Source organism: Ambystoma mexicanum, chromosome 9 (assembly GCF_040938575.1).
Source record: "Ambystoma mexicanum isolate Mex_15411 chromosome 9, UKY_AmexF1_1, whole genome shotgun sequence".
Taxonomy (NCBI): Eukaryota; Metazoa; Chordata; class Amphibia; order Caudata; family Ambystomatidae; genus Ambystoma; species Ambystoma mexicanum.
The window spans coordinates 745,423,921-745,449,876 of record NC_090931.1 but is presented as its reverse complement, the minus strand read 5'-3'; the positions used below and the strand labels follow the sequence as shown (position 1 = coordinate 745,449,876).

The following is a 25,956-nucleotide window of genomic DNA, read 5'->3' as shown; positions in this document are numbered from 1 at the left end:
TCTTCAGGTTCACCAAGATCTCTATACCAGAAACTGAAAAAGTCATACTATCTCCGAAGCCCTCAAATTGTCAGGGTGACAGCTGCCCAGCACAAATAATTAAGGAGGCAGCTAGAGATTTAGCACCGTTTATCTCCAAACTAATTAATGCCTCCTTCAAGACTAGCACTGTCCCAAATAACCTCAAAGAATCCTGGGTTCTACTGTTACTGAAGAAACAGACATTAGACCCTTCTATGCCGACAAACTACAGACCAATTACCACCGTCCCCTTCCTCCTCAAAATAATTGACAGAGTAGCTTATCTCCAAATCCAGAACTATCTTGAAACAAACCACTTACTAGGCTCCCACCAATCTGGATTCAGACCACAACATGGTACTGAAACCGCATTAATTGACTTAAAGACTCAAATCGACTAGTTGAAGGATAAAGGTAAAACAGCTATGCTACTCCTCCTCGACCTATCAGCAGCATTTGACCTGGTGGATCATGCAGTGTTATGCAAACACCTAGCGTCAGCTGCCCATTTTTCGAGTGATGCCATAGCCTGGGTATAATCCTTCCTAGTCAACCGTACGATGAGAGTATTCTCCCCCTCAGCATCCGCAGACCCAATCCAAATCACCTGTGGTGTTCCACATCTTTACCAAGCCACTTTTCGACAAATTGGCCAGACTAGGTGTCACCTACACTGATTATGCAGACGATACCCAGATCCTCATACCCCTTTCAGGCAATTTTGACGTAGACACGGCTTTGGTAAACAAAATTTCTGATGCTTGTTAATCTGCTTAGAATCACATGCTGTGCATATGGTCCGACATCCAGTGGTAACCGCAGAGTATTGCATCTTGTCTTTCGGGGGACCGAAAGGGGACGTCGGCATAGGCGTGTCTGAAACACTATCCCTATCGTGACGTGTGTAGTACCCAACATCCCTCACGCGCCGAGGTCCCTCAGATTGTTTTTTTTCCGCCCAGATAACTGGTCGCCCTATAGCGGAGCTCTTCATGAGACATTGTTTATTTTACCGAATTGTCGGTTATTCCCCGTTAAGTCCCTTCGCCCATCAAGAACATCTTCTACGAAGACTACGGGGAAATCGTCTACGGCTGTGGGTTCCGGGTCCTAAGATCTGGCATTCGGACTTCCACGTGGTCGGGCCTTCTGGCCGGCCTACACAGTAGGGAGAGTGGGCTCGGGGTTTGCCATACTGTTATTATGTCTTTCCTCTTTTCCACTGCTTTCCTTTTTGGTCTGGTCACCCTTCCCTTCTGCTATGGAAAGGACTCCATTTAGATTCTGCCCTGTGTGTAGGGTCAGATAGCTGTGGAAAGACGAGCACACGTCGTGTAACGCTTGTCTCCCCCTAGAGCACGACAAGAAGCAGTGTTCGGCATGTAAACTCCTTGAACCTAAAACCCTTAAGGAGCGCCGGTTGAAGCGGTGGGCCGCGTATGGAATGTCACGCGTGGAGCCTCCCTTCCCTGCCGCGAGACCAGCCGAAAGTGACGGGGGTGCATCGGATGACCAAACGTCCAACGCGGACGTTATAGACCTTGAGGCGGACTATTCTAGGGCCACCACGCCCGTCCCCGACCCTTCCAGGCTCGACTCCGGTCTTGCTACAGGGACCACACCCGGTGACAGGGGCGTACAATCGCACCGCACAAAGCACACAACCTAAGCGCCCTCCTCGACGACTTGGTCGAAGAAGGCGAAAGCGCCAACGGGTCCGCCGGAAACTTCGGCGGCGCCCACGGATCGGTCTGATCCGAAGCCTTTCCCGCATCCACAGCAGTGAATGACGACTAGGCATAAGAAACATAACAAGGGCGCTACTCCCCCAACTACACGCGCCGAAGTTTCAGAACAAGAAACTTCGACGGTTTCCAAGGCCAGTACAGGCCCGAAAACTACAAGTATGCCTCTACCCGAGAAGCCATCCGCTGGCCCTTCTGGAGCCGCGGAGGACATTTTCATTGCCGACACATCATCAGAGGCGTTGTCTCCCGAAGATTCGGGGGCTATTCGTAAGAGCATCAATAGGATTGCTACAGTGGTGGGCCTAGTACCGGTTCCGCCCACAGTTATGGGCCAATCCGCCGAAAAGTTTTCCACTGATTGGGAAGACGATCCGAAGACTCTTACGAAGAAAGCCAGTTACCCCTCTCAAGCACCCTGAGGAGATCCTCTCAACACCTTAGGACGGAGAACAGGGTTCCTACTCAGCTAGGTCCATTTGGGTCATCCAAGTGGACCACGGAGCAATTCGAGGGGTGTATGGATCGGCTGGAGCAGTTTTTCAGGGCTTTTGATCAACCTCTGCCGAAAAAAACTCGGGTAGACCCTAACCTTCAAACACAAGATGTCCAACACCTAGATGTCCAACACCAAGTTGACTATCAAGAAGATGTCCAGATGGACACGTATAGAGACATCTATACAGAAGAAGAGTCTTCTTTTCTGGACAACTATGGGGAAGATCAAGGGGCAACGGACAACTGGGAGGACTCCCAGCAGAACGATCACAACTCTGATATCGTTTGCCTCGACTCTCCCCCATCCACCCCGATTCGACAAGCTTCCCCGGTGGATGATCAAATGGCTTTCAACAACATGTTGAAAAAAGCAGCGGAATTCTTTAAAATTGCCACGCTGGAAGCCTTGCCCGAACAAGATTTCGCGGAGGACATTATTAATGAAAAGCCTCCGACAAGCCAGTCTATCCCTCTCTTGAGCTCTGTAAAGAGACGGCTGGCCCCTTCCTTACTCACACCCGCTCAGACTAGGGCTGTGAACCCAAGGGTCGAAAAACTTTTCCGAAACTCCCCCACCGACCTGTTTTATATCAAAGGAAACGCAATTCCAGACTCGCTGGTGGTGACCAACACTCGCAAGAGCGCAGGAGTTCCCCTTGCCACGGGAGAGTCACCCTCGGACAAGGAGTCCAAAAGGTTGTATGCCTTAGGCAAACGGGTTACGTCAGCGGCGGCCTATACCGTCCGGATTGCCAATAACGCGACGTTACTGGCAAGCTACGTCGACGCCCAATGGAACCTACTCAAGAAGGGCTTCAAGAGGTTCCGGAACCAACCAGAGCCAAGCTTCTCGCCATTGTCTCGGAGGGCAAACTTGCCAATCAGAATGTTGTAAAAAATACCCTGGACACCGCAGAGACAGCAGGCAGGTCTCTCGCACAGGGTACTCTCCTAAAGAGGCACGCGTGGCTGCACACGTCGGGCTTCAGGCCTGAGACCCAGGCATCCATTATCAACAAACCCATCGAAGAGGCCAACCTCTTCGGGAAGGCGGTAGACAATGCGTTTGAGACAGCCAAGAAGGAGCACAAGACTATTAAGTCGCTGCACCAAATTTCCCAGAAACCCTCTTCACAGAGGGGCAGTAATTCTCGGCGGTCCTTTCGAGGACAAGCCTGCACCGTTCAAAACAATTTCGGCACGGGCAACTTCAACTCAAGTCAACCTTCTGCAAGCCCCACTTACTACCCGCAGAGGGGTCAGAAGCGCGGTAAGAATAGAGGCAGAGGCTCCAATTCCAGAGGAGCGTCAACTTCGGGTCAGAAATGACCACCAAGTCCAGGTCCCCTCCTATGTCTCCCCAGTCGGGGGGCGATTAGCATCTTTCCTCAAGGCATGGGAGGGGATAACTTCAGACCAGTGGGTCTTAAAGACGGTCGGCCACGGTTACTGCGTGGAATTCGCCCAACCTCCACAGTTCAGACTGCTGAAACATCGACGCCTTTCACCGGAACATCTGCAGATCCTGATCCAAGAGGTGGAAGCGCTGCTGGAAAAGGATGCCATAGAAGCCGTCCCGATTCTTCAGGTAAACGAGGGTATCTATTCAGTGTACTTCCTTGTACCCAAAAAGGATCTCACCATGCGTCCTGTTCTAGACCTGCGCCCAGCGAACAAGTTCATAAAGCCCCAGAAGTTTTGCATGGTAACACTGCAAGAGGTGACCCCATTGCTAAAACAGGGGGACTTCATGACAACATTGGATATGAAAGATGCATAGTTTCATATTTCAATGCTTCCAGCGCACAGAAAATTCCCAAGGGTTGTGATTCAGGACAAACACTACCAGTTCAAGGTACTCCCCTTCGGCATAGCCTTGGGCCTAGGGTGTTTACCAAGGTCCTGGCAGTGGCAGCGGCACACCTGCGCAGACTTTCAGTTCCAGTTTACCTTTACCTCGAAGATTGGCTCATCACGGGGGACTCGTTCGACGTTTTTTTTCGAACACCCAAAAAACAGTAGACCTACTGTTCAGCCTGGGATTTTCTATCAACGAAAAGAAATCCAGCTTAGTCCCCAGCCAAGTAAAACAGTTCCTGGGGGCTCTAATTCGTACGGAAGACGGTCTAGTCTTCCCTTCCAGCGAGAGGGTTCAGAACATGCTCTCTCAGGTTCCTCAGTATGTAGCCAGTCGAGAGGTGACGGTACGCAAAGCTATGAGTTTGCTAGGGATAATGGCATCATGCATATACTTGGTTCCCAACACGCAGCTGCGGATGCGTCCCATGCAAGAATGGCTCAACAGCCAGTGGTGTCAGGCCAGCGGACAATGGGAAGATCTGTTAGTTGTCTCGCCAGCCCTCGTTCTCTCTCTGCAGTGGTGGTCGAGGGAGAACCTCTTGAAGGGGAAAACCTTCACCACCCCTGCAGTGGAAGCCACTCTCACGACAGACGCATCTCTCACGGGGTGGGGGGGGCTCACCTGCTTCAACAGACAGCTCACGGAGTGTGGTCCCCTCAGGTAGCATCCAACCATATAAACCTACTGGAGCTACTAGCGGTGTTCAAAGCATTGAAAGCCTTTCGGGAGCAACTGCAAGGGAAGACAGTGCTGGTCCTAACCGACAGCACAACAGCAATGTATTACCTGAACAAACAGGAGGGCACTCACTCTCCAGGGCTATCCAAGCTGTCCCAAAACATCTGGATATGGGCTCTCAAACACAAGATGTTCCTGATATCCCAACATGTTCCAGGGGAACTCGATGTTCTGGCAGACGTGCTCAGTAGAGAATTTCCTCTGCCAGAAGAGTACGAATGGTGACTGCACGAAGACATTGTATCCAACGTCTTCGCAGAATGGGGGTTTCCAGAGATCGACCTGTTCGCTACTCAGGAGAACGCCCAATGCCAAGACTACGCCTCAATGTACCCCCAGAACCGATCCAAAGGGAACGGTCTCTGGATAACTTGGTCGGGGAAATTTGTCTACGCTTTTCCCCCTGACTCCCCTTCTGAACAAGATAGTACACAAGATGCACCAGGAACCAGTCACCATGATTCTGGTGGCTCCCATGTGGGCCCGCCAACCTGGTTCGCGCATCTTTTGGAAATGTCCCTCTCCCCACCAGTCAAGCTGCCCTGCCCGTACAACATGTTGTCTCAGGACAGGGGGGAGACTCTGCACCCATGCCCACAAACTCTGAATTTAACAGCCTGGCTCCTGAGGTCTTAGAGTTTGGACATCTGCAACTCCCTCAAAGATGCATGGACATACTGAGGGAGGCAAGAAAGCCTAACACACGTTAACTGCTATGCCAGCAAATGGAAACGTTTTGTCATCTGGTGCAGTTCTAAAGGCGTCCATCCCACCGATTGCTCGCCTTCACACATTGGGCCTCATTACGACCCAGGCGGACTTCGCGGTGCTAAATGCACCGCGAAGCATGGCGGAAAGCCGCCGATAGCGCCATGGGGGTTGGCGGATTTACCGCCCCATTCCGACCTCGGCGGAGCGGTAAATCCCCAATCCCCATTCTGCCCTTCCCCATTCCCATTTTCGCCCCATAGGGTATAATGGGAGTGGGGAAGGAGTTAATTACGCCACCGTAAAATACGGTGGCGTAATTAACAACGAGGTCCCGTAGCGCCATGGTTTTCTCCGGCTGGTAAAACCAGGCGGAGAAATCCTCCATGGCGCTACGGGAACTCGTAGTATGGCGGAGAGGTACGCCATGCACTACGCTGGCGTAATACCCTCTCCGCCAGGGTCCTAATGAGGCCCATTGTGTTATATCTAACCCATCTGTTGGACTCTGGGTTAGTCTTCAATTCCTTAAAGGTTCACCTAGCGGCGTTGTCAGCCTACACCACGTCACAGCAGAAGGTATTGTGTTGGAAAATACCTGTGATTAAAGCCTTTATGGAAGGGGGTTAAAATAATGTATCCGCCCATCACTCACCCAGGCCCTGGGTGGGACCTAAATGTGGTTTTAACTAGGCTCATGGGAACCCCTTTTGAGCCTATGCATAAAGCTAGTCTGAAAGACCTGACCTACAAGACATCCTTTCTGGTAGCTATCACTTCTATCAGAAGAGTTAGCGAACTACAGGCCCTCTCGGTTTTGGACCCCTTTGTTACAGTCCACAAAGATAAGGTAGTTCTGCGCACTCATCCCAGATTTGCGCAGAAATTTATTTCAAAGTTCCATGTGAACCAGTCAATCGAACTACCCACGTTCTTCCAGAGACCTACTAACATGGCCGAAAGAAGCCTTCACACACTAGATGTGCGCAGGGCAGTCATGTTCTACATGGATAGAACTAAACCACTGAGGAAAACTAAACAATTCTTTGTTTCAGTGGCAGCTAGTAGAGAAGGGGACCCTGTCTCTAAATCAGCAATATCAAGGTGGATTGTCAAATGCATCACACTACGTTACACTGTTGCAAAGAGAGAACTGCCCTTCAAGCCTAGAGCACATTGTCCTCGAGGCACTGGGGCATCCATAGCATTCATTGCAAATGTTCCCCTACAGTCCATTTGCAAAGCGGCAACCTGGAGTTCTGTACACACCTTTACAAAACACTATTGCCTAGACACTCATTCTAGGTCTGATTCTCAGGTGGGACATGCAGTACTAAGACATATTTTTTCTACTGTTCCTTCTCACAACCCACCTCCAACTCCGGGTACTGCTCGCTAGTCTATGCACAGCATGTGATTCTAAGCAGATTAACAAGCATCAGAAGACAAGCATTACTTACAGTAAAAGCATTTCTGATGATTGTATCTGCTTAGATTCATATGCGCCCTCCCTGCCTCCCCGCTCGGGGTGGAAGGAACATAGCCTTCTTACTACTTTGTCTCTTCATGTACTCACTACTATAGCCTTGGGCTCCCTCATGGCAGAAAAAATACAATCAGAGGGACCTCGGCGCGTGAGGGATTTTGGGTACTACACACGTCACGATAGGGATAGTGTTTCAGACACGCCTATGCCGACGTCCCCTTTCGGTCCCCCGAAAGACAAGATGCAATACTCCGCGGTTACCACTGGATGTCGGACCATATGCACAGCATGTGAATCTAAGCAGATACAATCATCAGAAATGCTTTTACGGTAAGTAATGCATGTCATAACTCATTCAGGCATGGATGGCATCACATGGTCTCTGTCTGAATGACGATAAAACGGAGATCCTGATTCTGGGCTCGGACGCTAACCTAAAAAAAAAATAGCCCAAGCTATGCCTCATTCAAAATTGATGGCAATGTAATCAAAGTTGTAGCTGAGATAAAAACACTAGGTTTTTACCTTGACTCTACATTAACACTAAAAAAAGTTAATGCCATGGCATCCTCTACTGCCTATACTTACAAACCTATTAGGGCCTGTAGACCCTTCCTCTCCGAAGCTAGCAGCATCACACTCGCCAATGCACTAATAATGTCCAAATTGGAATACTGTAACGCTCTATACATGGGGCTAATAAATAAATTTTAGATAAAATTAAAACACTCCAAAATAATTCCCTCAGAGCAGCTCTGAATTATTGCAGCAGGGAGCACATCTCTAACATCAGAAGAGACCAGCACTGGCTAAAAATCAGCGACAGGATCCTTTTCAAAACCGTTAACCTCACCTTTAAATGCCTGAACAACGCAGCACCCGTCTATCTCACAGACAGAATGATCAGAAAAACCTTGACCCACCCTACGAGATCATCCAATTCCCAGTGTTTAGAAATCCCTAGATTTAAACTCTCCAAATCTGGCGGAGCAGCTTCCCAGTTAAAGCGGCCTTGAACGCATTCCCTTAGCCTTCAGAATTGAACAGCCATACCTTGGATTCAGACGCGATATGTTAAATTGGCTTCAAACTAATGACAACTAATATTTGCCTGTTTTGCTGTACCTTTATACACACGTGACTACCTGACTACTTTTTATCTCCTCAGGCATCTATTGTAACAATTAACTGTACCGACTTTCGCACTTTCCTTGTATGTTACCTTGTCCCCCTGGCACTCCCAAACGTTATTACTGTAACCTCACCATGTTGTAACTAAACTTCAAATATACCTGTAACTGGTGCGCCCAGCTACATAAGGGTTTGGTGCGCATTACCAAATAAACAAACATCCAACCTGGACAGCAGTCTAGAATTGTCTGTGGAATTTCTGTCACCCTTCTTGAAAATAGGTATCAATATGGACTACTGCCATGATGTGGGAATTACGTGCTCTATACAGACCCTCTCAAATAGCAACTCAGATATCTTTGCCCACCCCTTTGTGTCCTTTATGAGCACTGCGTTCGCCAGACCGTTTGGTCTGGGGGCCTTGGAATTCTTTTCTCTATATCAAATACTATATCCTCTTAGGTCAAGCTTATTCGCCAGCACTCAGCCATGTTTAGATCAAGTGGAGGGGGTTGTTCATCATTTTCCTTGATCTTTCTTACATGACTTACCCAAACCCACTCTTTAATGGAGTTTGCTATTAACTTCGATTTATTACCCTTTGCTGAGGATAGTATTTGCCAAATTTATCGTGTGTACCTGCTCCCAAGTACTCCAAGTATGCGCTGCCACTGAACAGTCTTAGTGGACTGCCTAAGCCAATTGCGATAACCGTATTTGGCTATCTTTACACAAATTAGTCTCTCATGTACAGAGCCAATATTATTTCTCAATCTCCTTATTTCTCTTCTCAATTTGCGCTTGGCGCCACAAATTACCACATCAAATACATTTTTATGTTCTTTATCCGTGATGGCCAGACACTTCCCTTTGCATGCTCCCGCCCTATCTGCAATTTCCTTTACCCAACCTTCCAATTCGTTGGCCGTAAGGCCGCAAGCATAGGGATTTTGTGAAGAGCAGCATGCATGATAGCAGCTGTAACCTTATTTATGTTGTCTATAAACCAGTGTATGCTGTTCCCTGCATGGTTGGGCTCTAGTCCTCCCTTGAAAATCGGATTAGGTTCATTAACGCACATTCCCAAGGTCAAGGATAGAATAGCATGATTATTATTATCACTAGGTATAATAACTATCTATAACAGTCTTCCTAACAATGCATTGCTACCAAACAGGTAATCTAAAGTGGCCCATTTGCACCCATTTCTTCATGAAGCCTTCCCTGTACAATCTCCTTTTACACTACCGTTCATGAGCGTCAACTCCCACTCTTTCATTAAGGACACCCACTGTTTGCCCTGCTTATTAGTGGTTTTCTCCAGCATCAACTCTTACTAAGAACATTGTCATTGTGCATCATCGTCTTTGCAGCAGGCATTTAAATCCCCGCCCACCAAAACTACATCATGATTTGGTTCACAGACCATTCAGTACAAGTAGTCTATGTTGTCAAACATTTCCTCAATGTTAGATATTCCTGGAGCAACATAAACATTTAACACTAACATATTTCCACCAACATCGCCTTCATTGGATTTGATCTCCACTACTAAAACGTTTCCGTTATTTTCCTTTAGTAGTATGGCTAATTATTTTAAATCGTGCTTAGCACACCAATAATTATGCCCTCGTAAGGCTGCCCGCGGGGGGGGGGGCGCCTTTTCAGCCAGTTCTTAATATAAATGGAAACCATCAATAAAAATAGACACCGACCAAGTTTCAAATAGCAACAAAACGTCATAGTCTATAATGGTATCTATGGATCCATCTCTTGATAACAAATGTATGTAATCTCTCATATTTCAGCAAGCAACTTTCATGGTTCATTTACAATCTATTCCTTGCTTAGGCAGAAAGCTCCTTAACCATTCCCAACCCCACACACTTTCATTCAGAGGCGGAGGAGGTGCAACGCTCTTGCTCTTAAATTCCTTGGACCTCTCCTTTGGTCCATCCTTACATTTATCCCAGCAACCGGCGGCAGGAGCAGTTGGCACCTCCCTGTCCAACACATATCCTAGATTTTCCAGGGTAGATTGATGTGAGCATATTTGGGCGATTTCAGGCAAGAGACAGTGAATTAAAAAAATGCTGCCATTGTTATAGTCTAAAGGCTCCACAAAGTCGAAGTCACTAGAATTTAACACTCTCGGAGAAGGGAGTTTGTGGAGAAGGGTTAGTAACTCGGACAGTTGACCCTCTTCTTTTTTGATTCTAAAGGGTTTATTCCAATCGTAACAATCTGTGTGTCTAAAATCCTCTAGTCTTCCCCTGATTTAGCTGTTTTCTCCCTATTTAGAGTGGCGAACTCCGATCTCTGTTGTCTTTCCTCTCCCGTCTTATCATTGCTGGATATTTCAATAGGGGACCTGCTCATGCTACCCTGAATCTCAGGAAGTTATGTTTTCATCTTTTTAATTCTTGTATGTGCTCCATGCCTTTATCCTTTACAAGCCAACTTGCCACGATCCCGGGGTCCTTTTGGATCCTTGTTTTCCGTCATGACACTCTTTCTTAATTTCTTTGATTTTTAGAATGAGTGGCTATGGCAATAGTCAAATTTAAAGGTTTGTTGTGAGAACCAGCCTCTGGAGGCTTGGTGACTATAGCAATGGCCGCCCCTGTACGTAAACGGTGCTTGGCCAGACGCCTCTACTTTCGAGTCCGATACATGAACGACTCCTCATTTTCCATTATGCCCCCCCCCCCTCTTCCGGCCCTCCTTCCATACACACCAGCCCTAGGGGTGCTGATGTTACCACTTTCGCTTGTACTTGCCAGAGCTCCATTGTTCGAGTCAAGTTGGATTTGTTCTTTCAAAAGTCCAGAGAGGTGCACTATAGATTCACACTACAATTTAAGCTCCATAGTGAATTATGCCACTCAATTTCAGGAGTACCTTCACTGCAAACTGTAAGACTCCTGGGCTCGCATTGGAGCCTATATTTCTTTTAATAATATTTGTCGTATGATTGGATTGCCTAGAGTCCCCCACACCACAGCTCTCTTCTGATTCCGGATAGAGCTCCAGAGTCGCAGGTATTTTTTTTAGTGTAAGCCTGAGTAATAGATAAGGGAGGAGGCGAAAAGGCCACTGGTGCTACTGTAGCTGTTGGAAAAGGCACCTCAATATTGGTTTCTTTTGATGAGTGCGACTGAATAGTACCTTGAAGGGAATAACATAGCTCAAGCAAGGAATTGTTATCAATATTGTCAAACTCCATAGAAGAGAGACCTGCCATCCCTACTTTCTTTGTTACCGTCTACGTTTTCCTCTGCCTCACGATGGAAAAAGGCAGTTATTTTTCCTTGTGGATGGCCATTCAAGCAGGCTGTCCGGGTTTCTTCTCCCCCTCTGGCTTCCAACGCCATTCCCTCTCGCGACTTTCCAACAATAGTACGAGGCATTTTTCCATAAGGCTTTTCTTTCCTAAACTTGTGATTTTTTTTTGTTTGTTTTTTTAGCACTTTTCCAGGCATCCAAGCAATATTAATTCAAACGGGTCTGGCTTATAAATCACAGTGAACACTTCTGCTTATAAGCTCTATCTTGGTCACTCAGAAAATGTCTCGTCTTCTTACCTCACAAGAGAACAGCTGAACAATCGAAAAAAAGAATAGAGTACCCATAGATGGAAGATGGATTGGAAAAATGAATATAGGGGAAGTTAATAATTTTAAGTAAACAGCCCATTATAGTGAATGGAAAAGTGCAATCCATTTTTTTTAATTTAGTTTATAACAAACTTTTTAAAAGGAGTTCAACATCAATTTATCTATTTAAACTACCACACTTGCTTCTTAGTTATCAATTTTAGTCCTCCAAGTTAATTTTTGTGTCCAGTACTTATAAGTCATACATTACTTATTCATTTCACTCTCGTGTGAATCCAAGAGCATCAGATTCATTTTACATAAAAAATTCACCAGAGCATATGCTACTTTATGGTTTGGATTTGCAAACATCATGCACATTTCTTCTCCATTAAGCGTTGAATTTTGCATTACCACATTACCTAAATGTATTGATCTTATAGATTTCAGACCCGGGCAATACAAGGTTAGGTGCTTCAATGTCTCAAGATTTGATTTATCCATTTATAATACACTCTTGCAATGTTTTCACAATAAGAAGCTACAATAGAGGCATTAAAACAGTTAATGTGATTGCTCCATTTGAGAGCATGGTAACTTACTGTGTGATTGGAATACCATTTCTGTTGCAGGGGAAAGACGCGGCTAGAAAATGTTTATCTTGTTTTTGTATATGTTACATCTTTATACTTCTATATCTTTTGTTATTTTCCAACAAAAAGAGAATGGCTGAAGTCTAATGCTCGGGGACTCTACTTATGCAAGATATATTTTTAAGAAGGGAATAACAGTTCTGGTGGAAGACATCCCCAAAGCTAAAGTGCTAGGATAGCCAACTCTCTTCCCCTTTTATAATGTCCAACAAAGGAGCACCATCTACAGTCTCTGCAATGTACGTGAATGTAAAAGTCTTCAGCCACGGATAAGATTGTTGTGGGGTTTAAAAGAAATTTCCTTAGTTTAGAAGCATCCGTTTTTTTTAAATACCTGAAGTAAATTGGGTTTGTAAAGTCTTGCCAAAACTGTGCCATGAGTCACCTAATTCATTAGCCGGGTAAAATTCTCATCCCTTGCCTTGCCCGTTGTTGATGGTCTCTACAATGTTGTAACATTGCTGTTGAACAATTGTGAAATAATATATTTGTTCCAGTTGCATTCATATAGTTTTTATTTTATAACTGCATTTCATTTCTTTGCTTTAGAAAGTTCCGAGGCTGTTTTCCATTCAATAAACCAGCGCATAAATTCATTACGGAAGAAGAATACAGGGACCAGGGAGAAATCGAAACATATAAGGCTCTAGAGGAGCTGCGCTCATTCTGCAGAAGTCCTGAGTTTCCGTCCTGGGAGGCAGTTTCTAAAATTCATTTACCTAAAAGGTATGAAATACTCTAATCTATTAGGCCTAGCAAATTGTGATGCTTATCAATATGTCTCTAATACTTTTTTTCACTTCTCTTAAGAGAGCTAATAATTTGTGTGGCATTTTTAGAGTTCTAGATTTAACTATTTGTCTCCTGATTGAGCTTATTTCCTACATGTAACTACATAATGCAGAATGACAGTTACTCAGTCAATGTTTTAACAAGTATCAAAATACACAACTAGTTAACAAAGGAAACAAAACGACTTTACACAAAATTATTGCGTACAATACTACAAAACGGATACAGAATTCTTTCACAAGGAATCAAAATAAATGTAGCTTAAGTCGTTCACCGGTCCATTTTTTCTTTGTCAGCTAAGCCAAAGCAAGATTTTGCTATCAAATTCGCCCATCAGTTTTTCAAGAGTAAAGTCAATATTCCACATCCGGTAGGGGGAATCGGACTGCTAAACAAGGAAATATGCAATATTGATAAAACAATACTCCAAAGGCAAAAGCTATTTGGAAAGTGCAGGTCCTTTTAGTGAAGCTAGAACAATGTTACACTCTGGGCATGAGTAAGCAAGTTCTATATCTCGTGTGCTGTACCTCGCAATGCTACATCACTGTGTTTAGTACCTTTGGCTGGGCATGTTGAACACACTCAGGTGGTAAATTACAGACCAGTCAACCCTCTATTTAACCCGATGTCTTAGCCCTCTGGCAAGAGTAGCTTTACATACAGAAAATTGCTATAGTGAAGATGTGCCGTCATAATGCAATAGAATAATGGATACGTATGTGAGAACTGTCAAGTGGAAATTCAAACCCTGGATTTACCGGAATGAAGAAACCTATTCTTCACTGTACCTCCTATCTGAGCCTGAATGCTAGAAAGGGAATGGGAAGTGAACACACTTACCATTAACTAAATTGCAGCCAACACTTCTGGAGTGCACTTCAGAGGCTCCTGGCATTCCCACGATTATCATTTTGTTCTTTTTCTCGTTCGGATTTAGATAGTTTGTCTTCATCAAGGTGGCCTCCACAACCATGTATTTTGTTAAGGACTGAAAAGCCGTCGCATAACTTCCTTGGAATGAGACATACATCTGTGTGTCATCTGCATACCAATGGTGCTTGGAGCCATGCGTTTAGAGGATATCTACAGAATTGAAGATGAGGGACACCATAATCCCCAGGTTCTGCAGGACCCCAGAAGAGACCAGAAAGGTGACCAATGGTAATCCACAGCTCCCTGCTGTTTCCTAAACCTGCAGAAAGAAGGCGGCGCTGCTGCAGCACTGCCTAATCCATGACAGAAAAGGCCACGGACAACATGATTAAGGAATGTTAAAGATGCTGCTAATGAATAAAGGTGGATTAAATCTCATGGACAGTTTTAGGCCAAACTGTGGCATGTAAAATCCTAACCACCACAGTCCTTAGTTAGACAAAGACCATCCAATATTGGCCTTACCAAAATGGGCAGATTGGAAAAAGGACAATAGTTGGCACGCACATAAACAGTAGGCCCCTTTTGCTACATCAGTGGACGCGCAAGTGCTACTAGATTCAGTGATTCAATAGTCTCCTCTGATCTGTTAATGCCTTTCATGAGCCATGGACCATTCATCCAAGGGTCTCCTTAAGGATCCTCAAGGCGCGTGGTCTGGGTCGCACTTGTCGAATTCATCCGGATTCAGGATCTTACTTTGTGTTTTGACAGACCATGGGCCCAAAGAGAGGTCTAATCCACAGAGAACTAATAGAATTACCTGCTTTACCACTTCATGAGTCAAACCATGATGGATCTACATTCCGATGGAACAAGTCCATCCACCATTCTGAGGTTCTGCATCCTAGTGTTTTTGCTGTGTTAATCCTCTGTATGACGAAAGCCTTCCTTGCATCACTCAGCACATGCATGTTGGGCAACCTGCTACAATTTTATGCACTTGTATTATATAGTTTATAAGACAAGAACATGAGCTTCCCAGAATACCATGGAGCCCCTGGGAAGAGATGGGGTAGTTTGTTGAACAGGAATGTTACAGAGCAGATCAACCTTGTTCATGCCACGTGGCTCATAATGTTACTCCTCTATGCACTAATCAGTGCTGCTGTGGTCCTCAGCACCTTGGGATATACAGTCCTTTAAGGTTGCTTCATACACAATGGACAAAAGCAACCATGTGGATCTGACATAACTTGCCTCTTGTCCTCTGGTCTGCTTAGGCAGAGGGTTTATTCTCTAGATATGGACCTGCGTTACCCAAAAATCTGTCTGTAAATAAAATTGTAAAAAAACAACACATACCCCATAGGAAAAGAGTAGACCAAGCATATATATTCAATAATAGATTGAGCCATGCATACACTGGTGGGAAGCATGGACTCAACCATTGCAGACCTTGCAACCCGGCCTCTTTTCTTACCCACTCTTGGCACATACAACACAGATTGCACATTGAGGGAAGCTGGTCAAAGGTTATTTTAAGCAGATCTTTGCGGTAAAGTGCAGGCTGGAAAAGATCCATCTCTTTTCTCTTGCATAACAAGGGCGCACACTGTTTGGCTGATCATGCTTTCATTAGTGTATTTTAAACATCAGGTTCTTACTTTATTGCTGATCTGTAAATAATGTCCAACCTGTAGAGTTGGAAGTCTGTCTATCCTTTGTGGCGAGTATTCTTCAGTCCCTTTACTTTGTGGGATGAAATTGGCCAGTCAACTTTGTTTAGGTGCCATGAGAGAGCAACAGAACACAGAGGAATCACAAGTGAAGTTCAAAACATGTGTTAAGGATAACAGAATGGGTAGGTGTGTTTCCAAAAGGGCCTAAAGGAAGCGCACTAGAAACAATATAGTATACCTGCTAAGGGGGTCCTGATGGTTTAACACAATGTGAGTCTAGTTCCTAACTGTGAATAATCTCCCCCCGAGATTCACTAATTTGTGTACCGGCTTCCTTTGAGTATCTGATCAGCATTTCCCTCTTGATTAGTTAAGACTAGTGAGGGTTTAAAAGCCTGCTTTGTCATTCTATATTAGTATAGCGCATTGGTTTGGAAATGGAGAACTGAGGGACATAGCGAGAAAGACAAATAGATATGCCCCTTAAAGATTTGAGAAGACCTGAAGAGGGAAACCTACCCTCACTGCGAGATCTGAGTGCATGTGAGCAAAGGGCATTGATCCATTTGTTGAGAGTTTCTTTAACAGCGTTTCCTTTGAAACCCCCAGCACACGAATGGCTGGATTAAATGAGTTGCAAAGACACGTCCTCTGGAGTAGCTTCATCTTTTATCCCTCAGGGTTGTGGTGTCTTTTCCATCCCTGCTGGAAAGTGGAGCTTTGCCAGCATGTTTTCTGCATTTCTTCTTGTGTCCCTCTTATTACGGGACAGGGCCAATTTGTCATTTGCATCCCCGTGCTGCGGTTTTCTCTTCAGTTTAAGATAGAACCCACAGCCAGTATCTAAGGACGTAGCCCAGTTGTGTGGTGCGAGCAGCTGCCTTGCCTTTTATTATTGTTATTGAGGTACTTATAGAGTACAAACATAGCTCCGGGAAGCAATGGAACACTTTACAATCTTAGGGGGAAGAACATGGTGAAGCAAGGAAACTGAGAGCAGGGAACTAACAACATGGGAGCTGGAGGGTGGGCAATTGGTAGCAAGGGATCTGCAAGCAACCATGGGAGGAAAGTGTGGAGGAGCAGATCACCCAGTATCAGGTAGGATAGGGAATGGAGAGTGTGTGTGGACAAAGGTTTTAGGGAGGGGCAATTCCTTGAAGACGAGAAACTTGAGCTCTTTCCTGAACTGTAACAACGAGGGGCGAGTCTGATGTTGACGGGGAGGCAGTTCCAGAGGGTTCGGGTGAAGACCGAGGAAGCCTGTCTTCTGCCTTGATAGTCAGAGGTTCAGTACAGACTTGAATAACACATTGAAGATAGTGGTTTCACGCTCTATACTCAGTCCCCCAATAAAGGCACCCGTTGCAGGTTTGATTCTTGATCTGTTGCACTTATGGAGTGTGACCCCTGTGGGTGCTAGGAATGTAAGGGTCAAGGTTCTCATTGTAAGACTCTCTGACATTGTGTTGGGCTGCAGAGCCCTGAAAGAAAACACCAGGCCATTGCCTAGCTGAAGATATTGGAATCCGCCACCTTCAGGTAAAGTGATGTTAATTGCAAACTGCACAAAGTTTCTTGCATCCATTGGTGATCCTTCGAAGAAAGACCTTCTTATTTATTGAATTGCCCAAGTTCATCTTTATCCCATAGTAAGTGTTATATTCAATACTGTACTATTGCAGGCCAGAGATGCCTTGTGATGCTTTTGTAGCCCTAGTACTACTCTCAAGGGGACCCCTGCCCTGGCAGCATATACATGCAAGCTCCAAGTCTTCTTTCTGTCATTCCCCATTCTTCAAAGTAGTATCCTGCACCGGGACCTGCTAAAGCCCTCTCTCTCTCTTACTGCCATCAACACCAAGTGTCTCGGAATAGTCTGTCTGGCTTCCCACCCACATGAAGTTGAGTGTCCTATTTGGAACCAGAATTGGGGGATACAAATTCACATTGGCTGATGTTTCCTTCCCCAGTCTTGATACAGCCGCTTGTCTCCAATACCCTGCCTTTAGTTGGCCCTTGATGTAGCATACATCCTAGTCTTGCATGCATTTTCAGTGTTCCTTAATGCTCTTCATGGGTGGAGATCTACACATAGCACCCATTGCCAGCCATTTCCCCACACTCATTTGTACTGGGGGTCAATAATTTGTAATTCTCAAACCCTTCAAAGATTACTCTTTTTATGTCCCGTGTGTGAAATTATTTTCATTAAAATATGGGCAAGTTAACTTCACATAATCACTCCTTATATAACCTGTCACGTGGCTAAGTGGACTAAACAGAGGATGTAACTCATGGGTTGGGCGCAGACTGGTTTAATCTGGACTACACACAAAGTTATGCAACTCAACAAAGGTGTTAGAATGGCCAACAAAAAGTTTTCTTGCTTCACAAATGTAATTTAAAAGTCTCCCTTCCAAGTACTTCCCCCTGTGCCACTCATTCGTTATGTTCAAGGTTTCTCTGTTAAGTAGTGTGTGGGTCACTGGATCTCTTTCTGGTAGACGCAAACATATTGACGCTCTATGGAAGAGGTGTAATTATCCATATTAAACCACCAGGCTGCTTGTTGGCCTTTAAACGCCCCTGTCGCACATCGCAAGGTCCAGATGGCACGTAACCGCGTCTCACTTTCCTCTTCGAAATCTAGCCATTCACAAATGCCTTGGTACCTGACTCCAGTCCTCATCACTGAGTTGGCTATTGTCTAACCTCCTCAATGTTCAGCCACATGTTTGTTTCTGCTTCCGCTCCCCCAGAACATTGATGGATTTCAGTTTTATACTCACAGACTATACATGTCGCTTTGCACCCAAGATGTTTCCCACTGTCGTTCTGATTGATTTCCTGTTTCGTCTCCTCCCTCCAAATATTCTTCTTGGCTCTTTGCTGCGTACTCTCTCCTAATGTTGGATCTTGCTCTCCAATTGTTCACCTCCTGTAACCTCACCTTTACCCCCCCACCGCTCTCTTTGAAGTTCACCTCCAACTTCTTGGTCATCTCCATCCTCTATTCTCTCCCCTGCTCCTTCACCTCTTTCTCCTCCTCCCGCTCCTCTATCTCTCTGTGCTCTTCCACTCCGACTTACACCACCTTGTTCACCGCCAGCTCATTCTCATCCCTTCTTTACTGCTTGCTGCATTGGTACTCCAACTGTCTACCCCCAAACCCTCTTCTCCCTGTGTTGAGTCTCCAACCCCTCCCTCTGGGCTGTCAGAGTTACGTGTGGTAAGTGGGAAGCTAAATGAGTTTGCTCTGGAGATTGGTGGGTGAGCAAGTGGCTAACATTTAACCAAGTGTGGCGGGGCAAACTGGACTACAAAACACGCTTCAGTGATAATTTGATTGAATACCTATATAATTAAAGGAATGGTTCGGTCAACATTTTTTATTTCCCCTACGGGTCGGCCATGTGTTTTTAAGCCTAAGTCACTCGATTTTAGAAAAATTTCCTATGGACCTTACTCGAGTTTTCGTCCATTAAATGTATGCGAAAACAGGCATCAGGGAGCTGCCATTTTGTGATAATCCTATCATTTCCCCCATCGCCCTGGCTGACCTGCTTTTGCGGCACTAAATCATATCCCCCGCCCCTGAACCTGACATTATCAAAACATTCATATTCCCCGCCTCTCTGTGATGTTTCTGTGCTGCGTAGGCAAACGCGCCCAGTCGTCTCTACGCGACTTCACACAGAACCCGGAAACCAACACAGATCAGCTCACAACACAGCGCGCCACAATTCGGAATATGAAACTGTACTTTAAAATCAAACAGCAACACAGTAAATTTGGTAAAGTACATTTATTTGACATTAAATGTTTATAGAATATTCAGCAATTGCCATATGAACTCCGAAAGTCATTTATTTTCTTTTATCTCTATCCGCAAATCCGTAAAACTTTATCGAGAGTCACGCGCTGTTCCTTTATGGTACACAGGGTGTTGGTTTTCGTTCAAAGAAGCACTTTTGTCGCACGTTGAAGCGCAAGGCTGTTCCATCAAATAGGCACTAGGCCAGCGTAAAGGTTGATATGTTGCTTCTAGCCGCTAGTACCGCGTAAGGCCATATGGGCCCTTGGCGATCGTCCCATAAGATCATCAGAATGGTGCAGTTGTTAACATTAAGCTGCAGCTGGCGGTTAAAAAAACCATCTGCCGGTATCTGAAACTGGTGGCAGTGGCAAAAGGGAAGGATATACCTGTTTTGAAAACATAAAATTTATAATTAGTCTCACCAGCCGATCTTTATTAATATTAATATTATTAATTTTATTTATTACGGCCGAGCTGAAACCATTTGCTTTCAAGGATAGTGCAATGGAGTATGTTCGGCTCTAAAATCAATGCGAAAACTAACGAAATAAATCGAGGTTAGTACACAATGAGAAACAACTTTTTGTCTACATGCGTGTGGCATGTGGACCTGCATGCCCATGTGCCCGCTAAAAGGACGATCCCACAAACATTTTCAAAGCTCTTCATTCATTCATTTATTCATGCATCCATTCATTAATTCTTCATTCCGGTATAAAACCGTCTAAAGAGTTACTTACATTATATTTGCAATTTCCATTGTGTCTCTGCGTAATGCAGTCCGTAAATCCCACTGTGCTCTTGACAACGATTTTTCGTATACTGAACTAACATGAAAATCGGTCTTGTTTAAGAATTTTCTGCCTTATCGTCTCTTACGTTATTGCACCCTCCAACCCCCCCTTCAAATGAAGTTCTTTCGGCGTGGTCCCTGTCTCTCAAGGTCAAAAAACAATAGAACCTTATACTGCCAGTGCGAGTTGTGGGCCTCTTCAGGGCGCGAGCTGAAAATCAAAGCCGCTGACCTTCACTAGAAATGAGCATACATTCTTTCTTTGCAACATCCCGTAGTAAAGCCATCTGTGAGAACTTGAAGTTTCGAATCCATCTATGTACTGCGCCTCAATGTGCAAATGCGAACTGGCTTCTCTCCCATCTGCAACGGCTTGCTTGGCGCGTTCTAAGGCCCCCAATTTTGTCCTCGTTGTCTGCGAGCTTTGAAGCCCTAAAGAACCATAACTATTGAGACTTTTAATTTTTTGGGGAAGGTCAGGGAAAGTATAAAATACCTGAGGAGTTGAGTTGAAAGTGAGATTTGTTTGTTTGTTTTATTATTTGCAATACGCAAGCCTCCCCTCGGTTAACAGTGCCCAACATTTAGAAGGGATTGCGAAAATTAGTTACATCAACAAAAATATATACATACACATATAGACAAGGTCAGCAATATGAGGTGAATAGAGAGAGAATTCAAAGATGACACCCAGATTGTTCGGCACCCAGGATGGTGAAGGTTAGCGTCCTTTGTATGCACACTGTACAATAACATTTATTTACAAAAAGACAATCGTATTACAATTATTTAAACCGGGATTTGTACATCACAACCAGCTCTCCTTTGGGTGGACATGGCACAGTGGCAATGGATCAGTGCTCTGCACAGAAACGTTCAAAATTCCATATCTGTGCTTCTCTAATACAGCAACAATAAGGCTTTTGGCAAAGTCGAACTCCATTTCCTCATAGACTGGTTTGATCACCTATTGCTTACTTCTTTTTGAAAAGGCCTTAGTGTAGCGAGGCATCCTTACATTACCCTTAGTCCTAGATTGTTCACGGCCGAGATTCTAGTTATGGGCCAAGACCGCTAGTAGAGTCCTATGTCTCATGCCCTGTATGCTGAAATGCAAGCGCTTTGGCCTGTACTTTAGGCACATATTGTGGAACACCTCCTGTGTGACAGAATTCTGTCAGTCCCCTCAAATCTCTTGATAAGTTTTATCGAAAACAATCTTCTCAATGGCTTTGTGTGTCGGCGAAGATGGATTCAACCACTTCTTCTTCCGTGCCTCCACTGGGGACAAAGGACCATGTTCACATTGGTGGAAATGTAGGTTTTCTGACCAGCGGTTCACGTTGGTACAGTGGTGCATCAGTGACCGCCATTTTTCAAGTAGTATTTCCACTGACCCTTCACAAGTTTTGGAGCTCCACCAAAGATGGTTGCTGATATACTGGGACCACTCTGAAATACTTTCCAAACCATTTTTTTTCCCTGCAGCCGAGATTTTATTATTGATTGATTTAGCAAGATGCCATACGTCAAATTGATGTTTAATATGTGGGAACTGCTCTCTCATTGTCTTGGCAATTAAAACGTGTCTCTCCGTGGCTATGAGGTCAATGTGCATTCCCCTCGATTGCAGATATTCCACTGATTTTATAAATCCTAGTTTCTCCATGGCCACTGAGGATGTACATGTGTTACCTGCACGACCACCGAGCTCACAATTTTCTTACTATCCATGACCTGAAAGTGTTAGGTGCAGTACTTGGCAGAAAATCCAGGGCTGTCGCACTGTCCATCGCCGGCTAGCCTGAATCGTTTGCCTTCGAATGTACTTGCTAGAGACAATTGTTCAATTTTCCAAGCATCACTAATGGCCAGAAACAGATATTCATGTTGTATTTGTAGTACTGCGTTTTTGAAATGAAATGGAGTCCCACAAACTGAAAGAAAGATTCTAACTTTCTAAAACTGGACCCGCTAAAAAGTGAGGCAGCTGCACACAATAGATTGCCTGCTGGCAGTCTCCCTAGCATCGGTTGTGCAGCCCATGAGAACGTATGATTTAATCTACAGGTGGCATGTATTTTGACATTACTGGCTTGTTTTTGACGAGTCACATGAATCGATGGCTTCCCACATACTTTCCCTCTAACTGAATGCCCACATTTTAGCATACTTATAATATTCATCAAACAACTGTCGAATACTATGTATTTGCCCTCTTTCATTAGACTGTCATCCTGCGTCAAAGTTGTTTCGGCCTGTGACGTTGCTGACATATCACCACATTTGAAAGAAATATCGCTGCTATCAAGTTCTGATGCGTTGGTGAATGCTGCTGCTGGTTCATTCTCTGTCATTTCAACATCTGCTATTTTAACATTGATGGGAGAACACAACAATGTCGACAGCTTTTTGGGTGGCAATTTTTTGGCGGGTGTAGATTGTGTGAATTGATCTTCAGAGCTATCTTCAATACATTCAGTATCATCTTCTTGTGGTGGTGCGGTTGCACTGTAGCAATGGTCCTTTGCAACTTTACTGGATTCTCCAGACACATTCATTTCATGTTCTGGCCATTGGACATGAGCATCTCTAGTCTCAACACGCGGCGTCTGAATTAAAAGTTCCTCCATAGTGTAAATGGTCTGGCAAGCAACATCTCTCATTCGCATCACTGTCTGTGTATGTATAGTTCGGACACCCACGGGTAACTAGAGGATAGATTGGAAAAGGGATGTTCAGTTTAAACACAAGATAAAGTATAGTACAATTGACTTGAAAAAAACATAAAATAGTCCCCAGCACAAAAAGAATTCTAAAGTTATGAACTGTTTGTAACTAACCTTATTTTTGTTTCTTTTCTTTGCAACTTTTTTGACTCGACCTTCAACATCTGCACGCTGTTGCTCCGATACGTATCCGCATATCTCCCCTTCCTCTTGCGCTGCAACGACTATATTTTCTGTATCCGCATAGACAGCACGGAATGAGGCTCCATCGACTCCCTGAAAACATAGTATTTTCATTACTGTGTATCAAAATATTGTTAACATAATACACACGTGAGGACGAACACACATGTGCATCTCAATAGCCAAGCACAATTTAAACATTGTGTGGAACAATCAAACGACAAGTATTTGAGCTCTGATGACCTAGTTCGATGGAGCTGTCAGTATCCATACCTCTGGCTCTGCATGGACTCCTACGAATGATTGTATTGAAGAGGAGGCATCAGCAACTCCCTGAAACACAGTACTTGCGTTAGTATGGTTTTCAATATTGTAAACATAACACACACTTGGGGTCGACGGCACAGCTACATCTAAAGAGATAACCACAAATGTTGCATTGTCTAAAAGAATCAAGGAATATTTAAATATGATCAGATTTAATCGACTTATTTCTCCGATTTCTTTACATCTGCATCATCTAAATGGGATCTTGTGATTGTAGTGGAAGCTCCATCGTCTCCCTGAAACACAGTGCTTGCGTTAATAGGGAAGAAAGTATAGCAAATTAATCACGTTATATGATCACACTCGATGGAGCTGTCAGTATCCATATCTCGTGCTGCTGAAGAATATCTAGGGCTGTTGTCAATGTGGTGCGCACTTCCGAAAGCTGTTGCGCCGATTCGTATCCGCATGGTCCCGCTTCCACCGGAATTACTTGAATGTCCGGCTCCGCATCAACTGCGTGGGTTGACGATTCAACAACTGCCTGAAACATAGTATTTGCATTAGTAAGGATTACAATATTGAAAACACAACACACGCTTGGGGTCGACCACACAGGTACATATCAACGGCTAACCACAAATGAAACATCGTGTAGAACAATCAAACGGCAAGTGTTCCAGTCCTGACGATCACGGTCGAGGGAGCTGTCAGTATCCATACCTCGTGCTGTTGAAGAACATCTAGGGCTGTTGTCAACGTGGTGGACGCTTCAGCATCTCCCTGAAAGACAGTACTTGCATTAGTATGGATAACACTAATTATAACTCAAAACAAACACCAGGGGACGACAACTAAGGTGTATATCAATTGGAAAGCACTAACCAAACAATTGGTAAAATAATCACACAAAACATAAAAACTATTACTTGACATGCATAAAACAAGTCTGTAGCGGAATAGCCAAGTATGATTACCTGATACGCGCTAGAAGTGGTTGATAACTGCGAGCACGTGACGGAAGTAGAATGTTCTTGCTTCAGATTCAATGGATAGTCAAGAAGTTGTAAAGGTAAATTATTGTTTGATAATGAAATGCCAATATTTAAAATTGCCATGTAAGGAGACAGAATACTTGAGTAATGCGCAATATAGCACAGTTGACTGTGCCTATATATAGATTTCGTTTGTGCGTTATGAAATCTAAAAATAATATATTGATAAATGTCATTATTCAAAAAGCTATACACTCATATCAATGTCAAAAGTATTACAAATTGGAAACAACACCTAAAATATCAATGAATCCATTCGGCTACCTACACACTACCGCAGGGCCTAAAGCTAAAAACTGACTCTTAACTCACCAGTGGCGGATTGTGGACGAATAGAGTGGGAATAGCGTTTGCAAGCAATTTTCGTGTCGATCGCCGTTTATTCTTCTTTGTTACCCAAGATGTGGTGTACATGTTCGAGGGAAAGTGCCGGCTGCAGATGCGGTATCGATCACCCCTCTTGTCCTCAAAGACTTGTTGGAATCTACTTTCCAGCTCATCCAGTGGATATCCGCAATGTCTGACCCATTCTCTTATTCGATCAACAGTTTTCGGGAAAAGATGCATTGTAGTGCCTTCAGATTTAGCATGGGTCTTCGAAGGGCAACCGCTAATCGAACAGGCAGGCATTTTTGAAAATTCTGAAAATTAAATATCAAGATTAGTATAAAACCTTGATGAATAAAAATGTCATAAAGTAAATGAACCATACCATGCTCAATGCAAGGTTTGTTTTGGTCGCCGGAACCATACCAGTTAATCATGGGCGGCTTAGTATTTGTATAAATTACAGAAATTTTTTTAATTATGTGACTAAACTCTGAACATGTGACTCGTCCCTTAGATGTTCTGTCTTGCACGAAAAGGAAACATGCTTAAATTATAGACTGGACCCCCGAACGATGCCATTTGATGACAATTGACACAGATGAAAATAAATAGATCTATTGATAGCATAACAATTGAAACTCAAGTCAATAGCAATGAGACCAATGACCACAGCTCTATTGGGTACTGTAATAGCAAATAGATTGAAATGTAAAAATGACCGAAATATGACTAGGATACATGGCCTTACCTTGACCAACAAACAGTTGGATTCAGCAGGCCGAGCAGTATGTTGCAGGAGAACAGGTAGATGGCCACAGGTAGCACACTGACGAGTTTGCTCGAAGCGGTCGCAGATTAGCATAGATCTCAGTGCTTCTCAGGTAGAAGGTTCAGGAGTTGACTTGCAAAGCACAAAGATGTTCTCATGAGACATATCAAGTGGTTTATAAAGTATTAGAAACAGGGGTGTGTTTGTGAATGAATGACTGTCA

The 25,956-nt window shown here is 44.3% G+C and overlaps 1 protein-coding gene across 1 annotated transcript in view; it reads left to right on the top strand.

The window, feature by feature from the left end:
* NEMP2 (nuclear envelope integral membrane protein 2) overlaps window positions 1-25,956 on the top strand; it is a 185,474-nt gene that overhangs the window by 130,552 nt on the left and 28,966 nt on the right. The window contains exon 8 of the mRNA XM_069615673.1: window positions 12,987-13,163. Within this exon, the coding sequence (XP_069471774.1) occupies window positions 12,987-13,163 (177 nt within the window). The remainder of the gene's footprint in view (window positions 1-12,986; window positions 13,164-25,956) is intronic.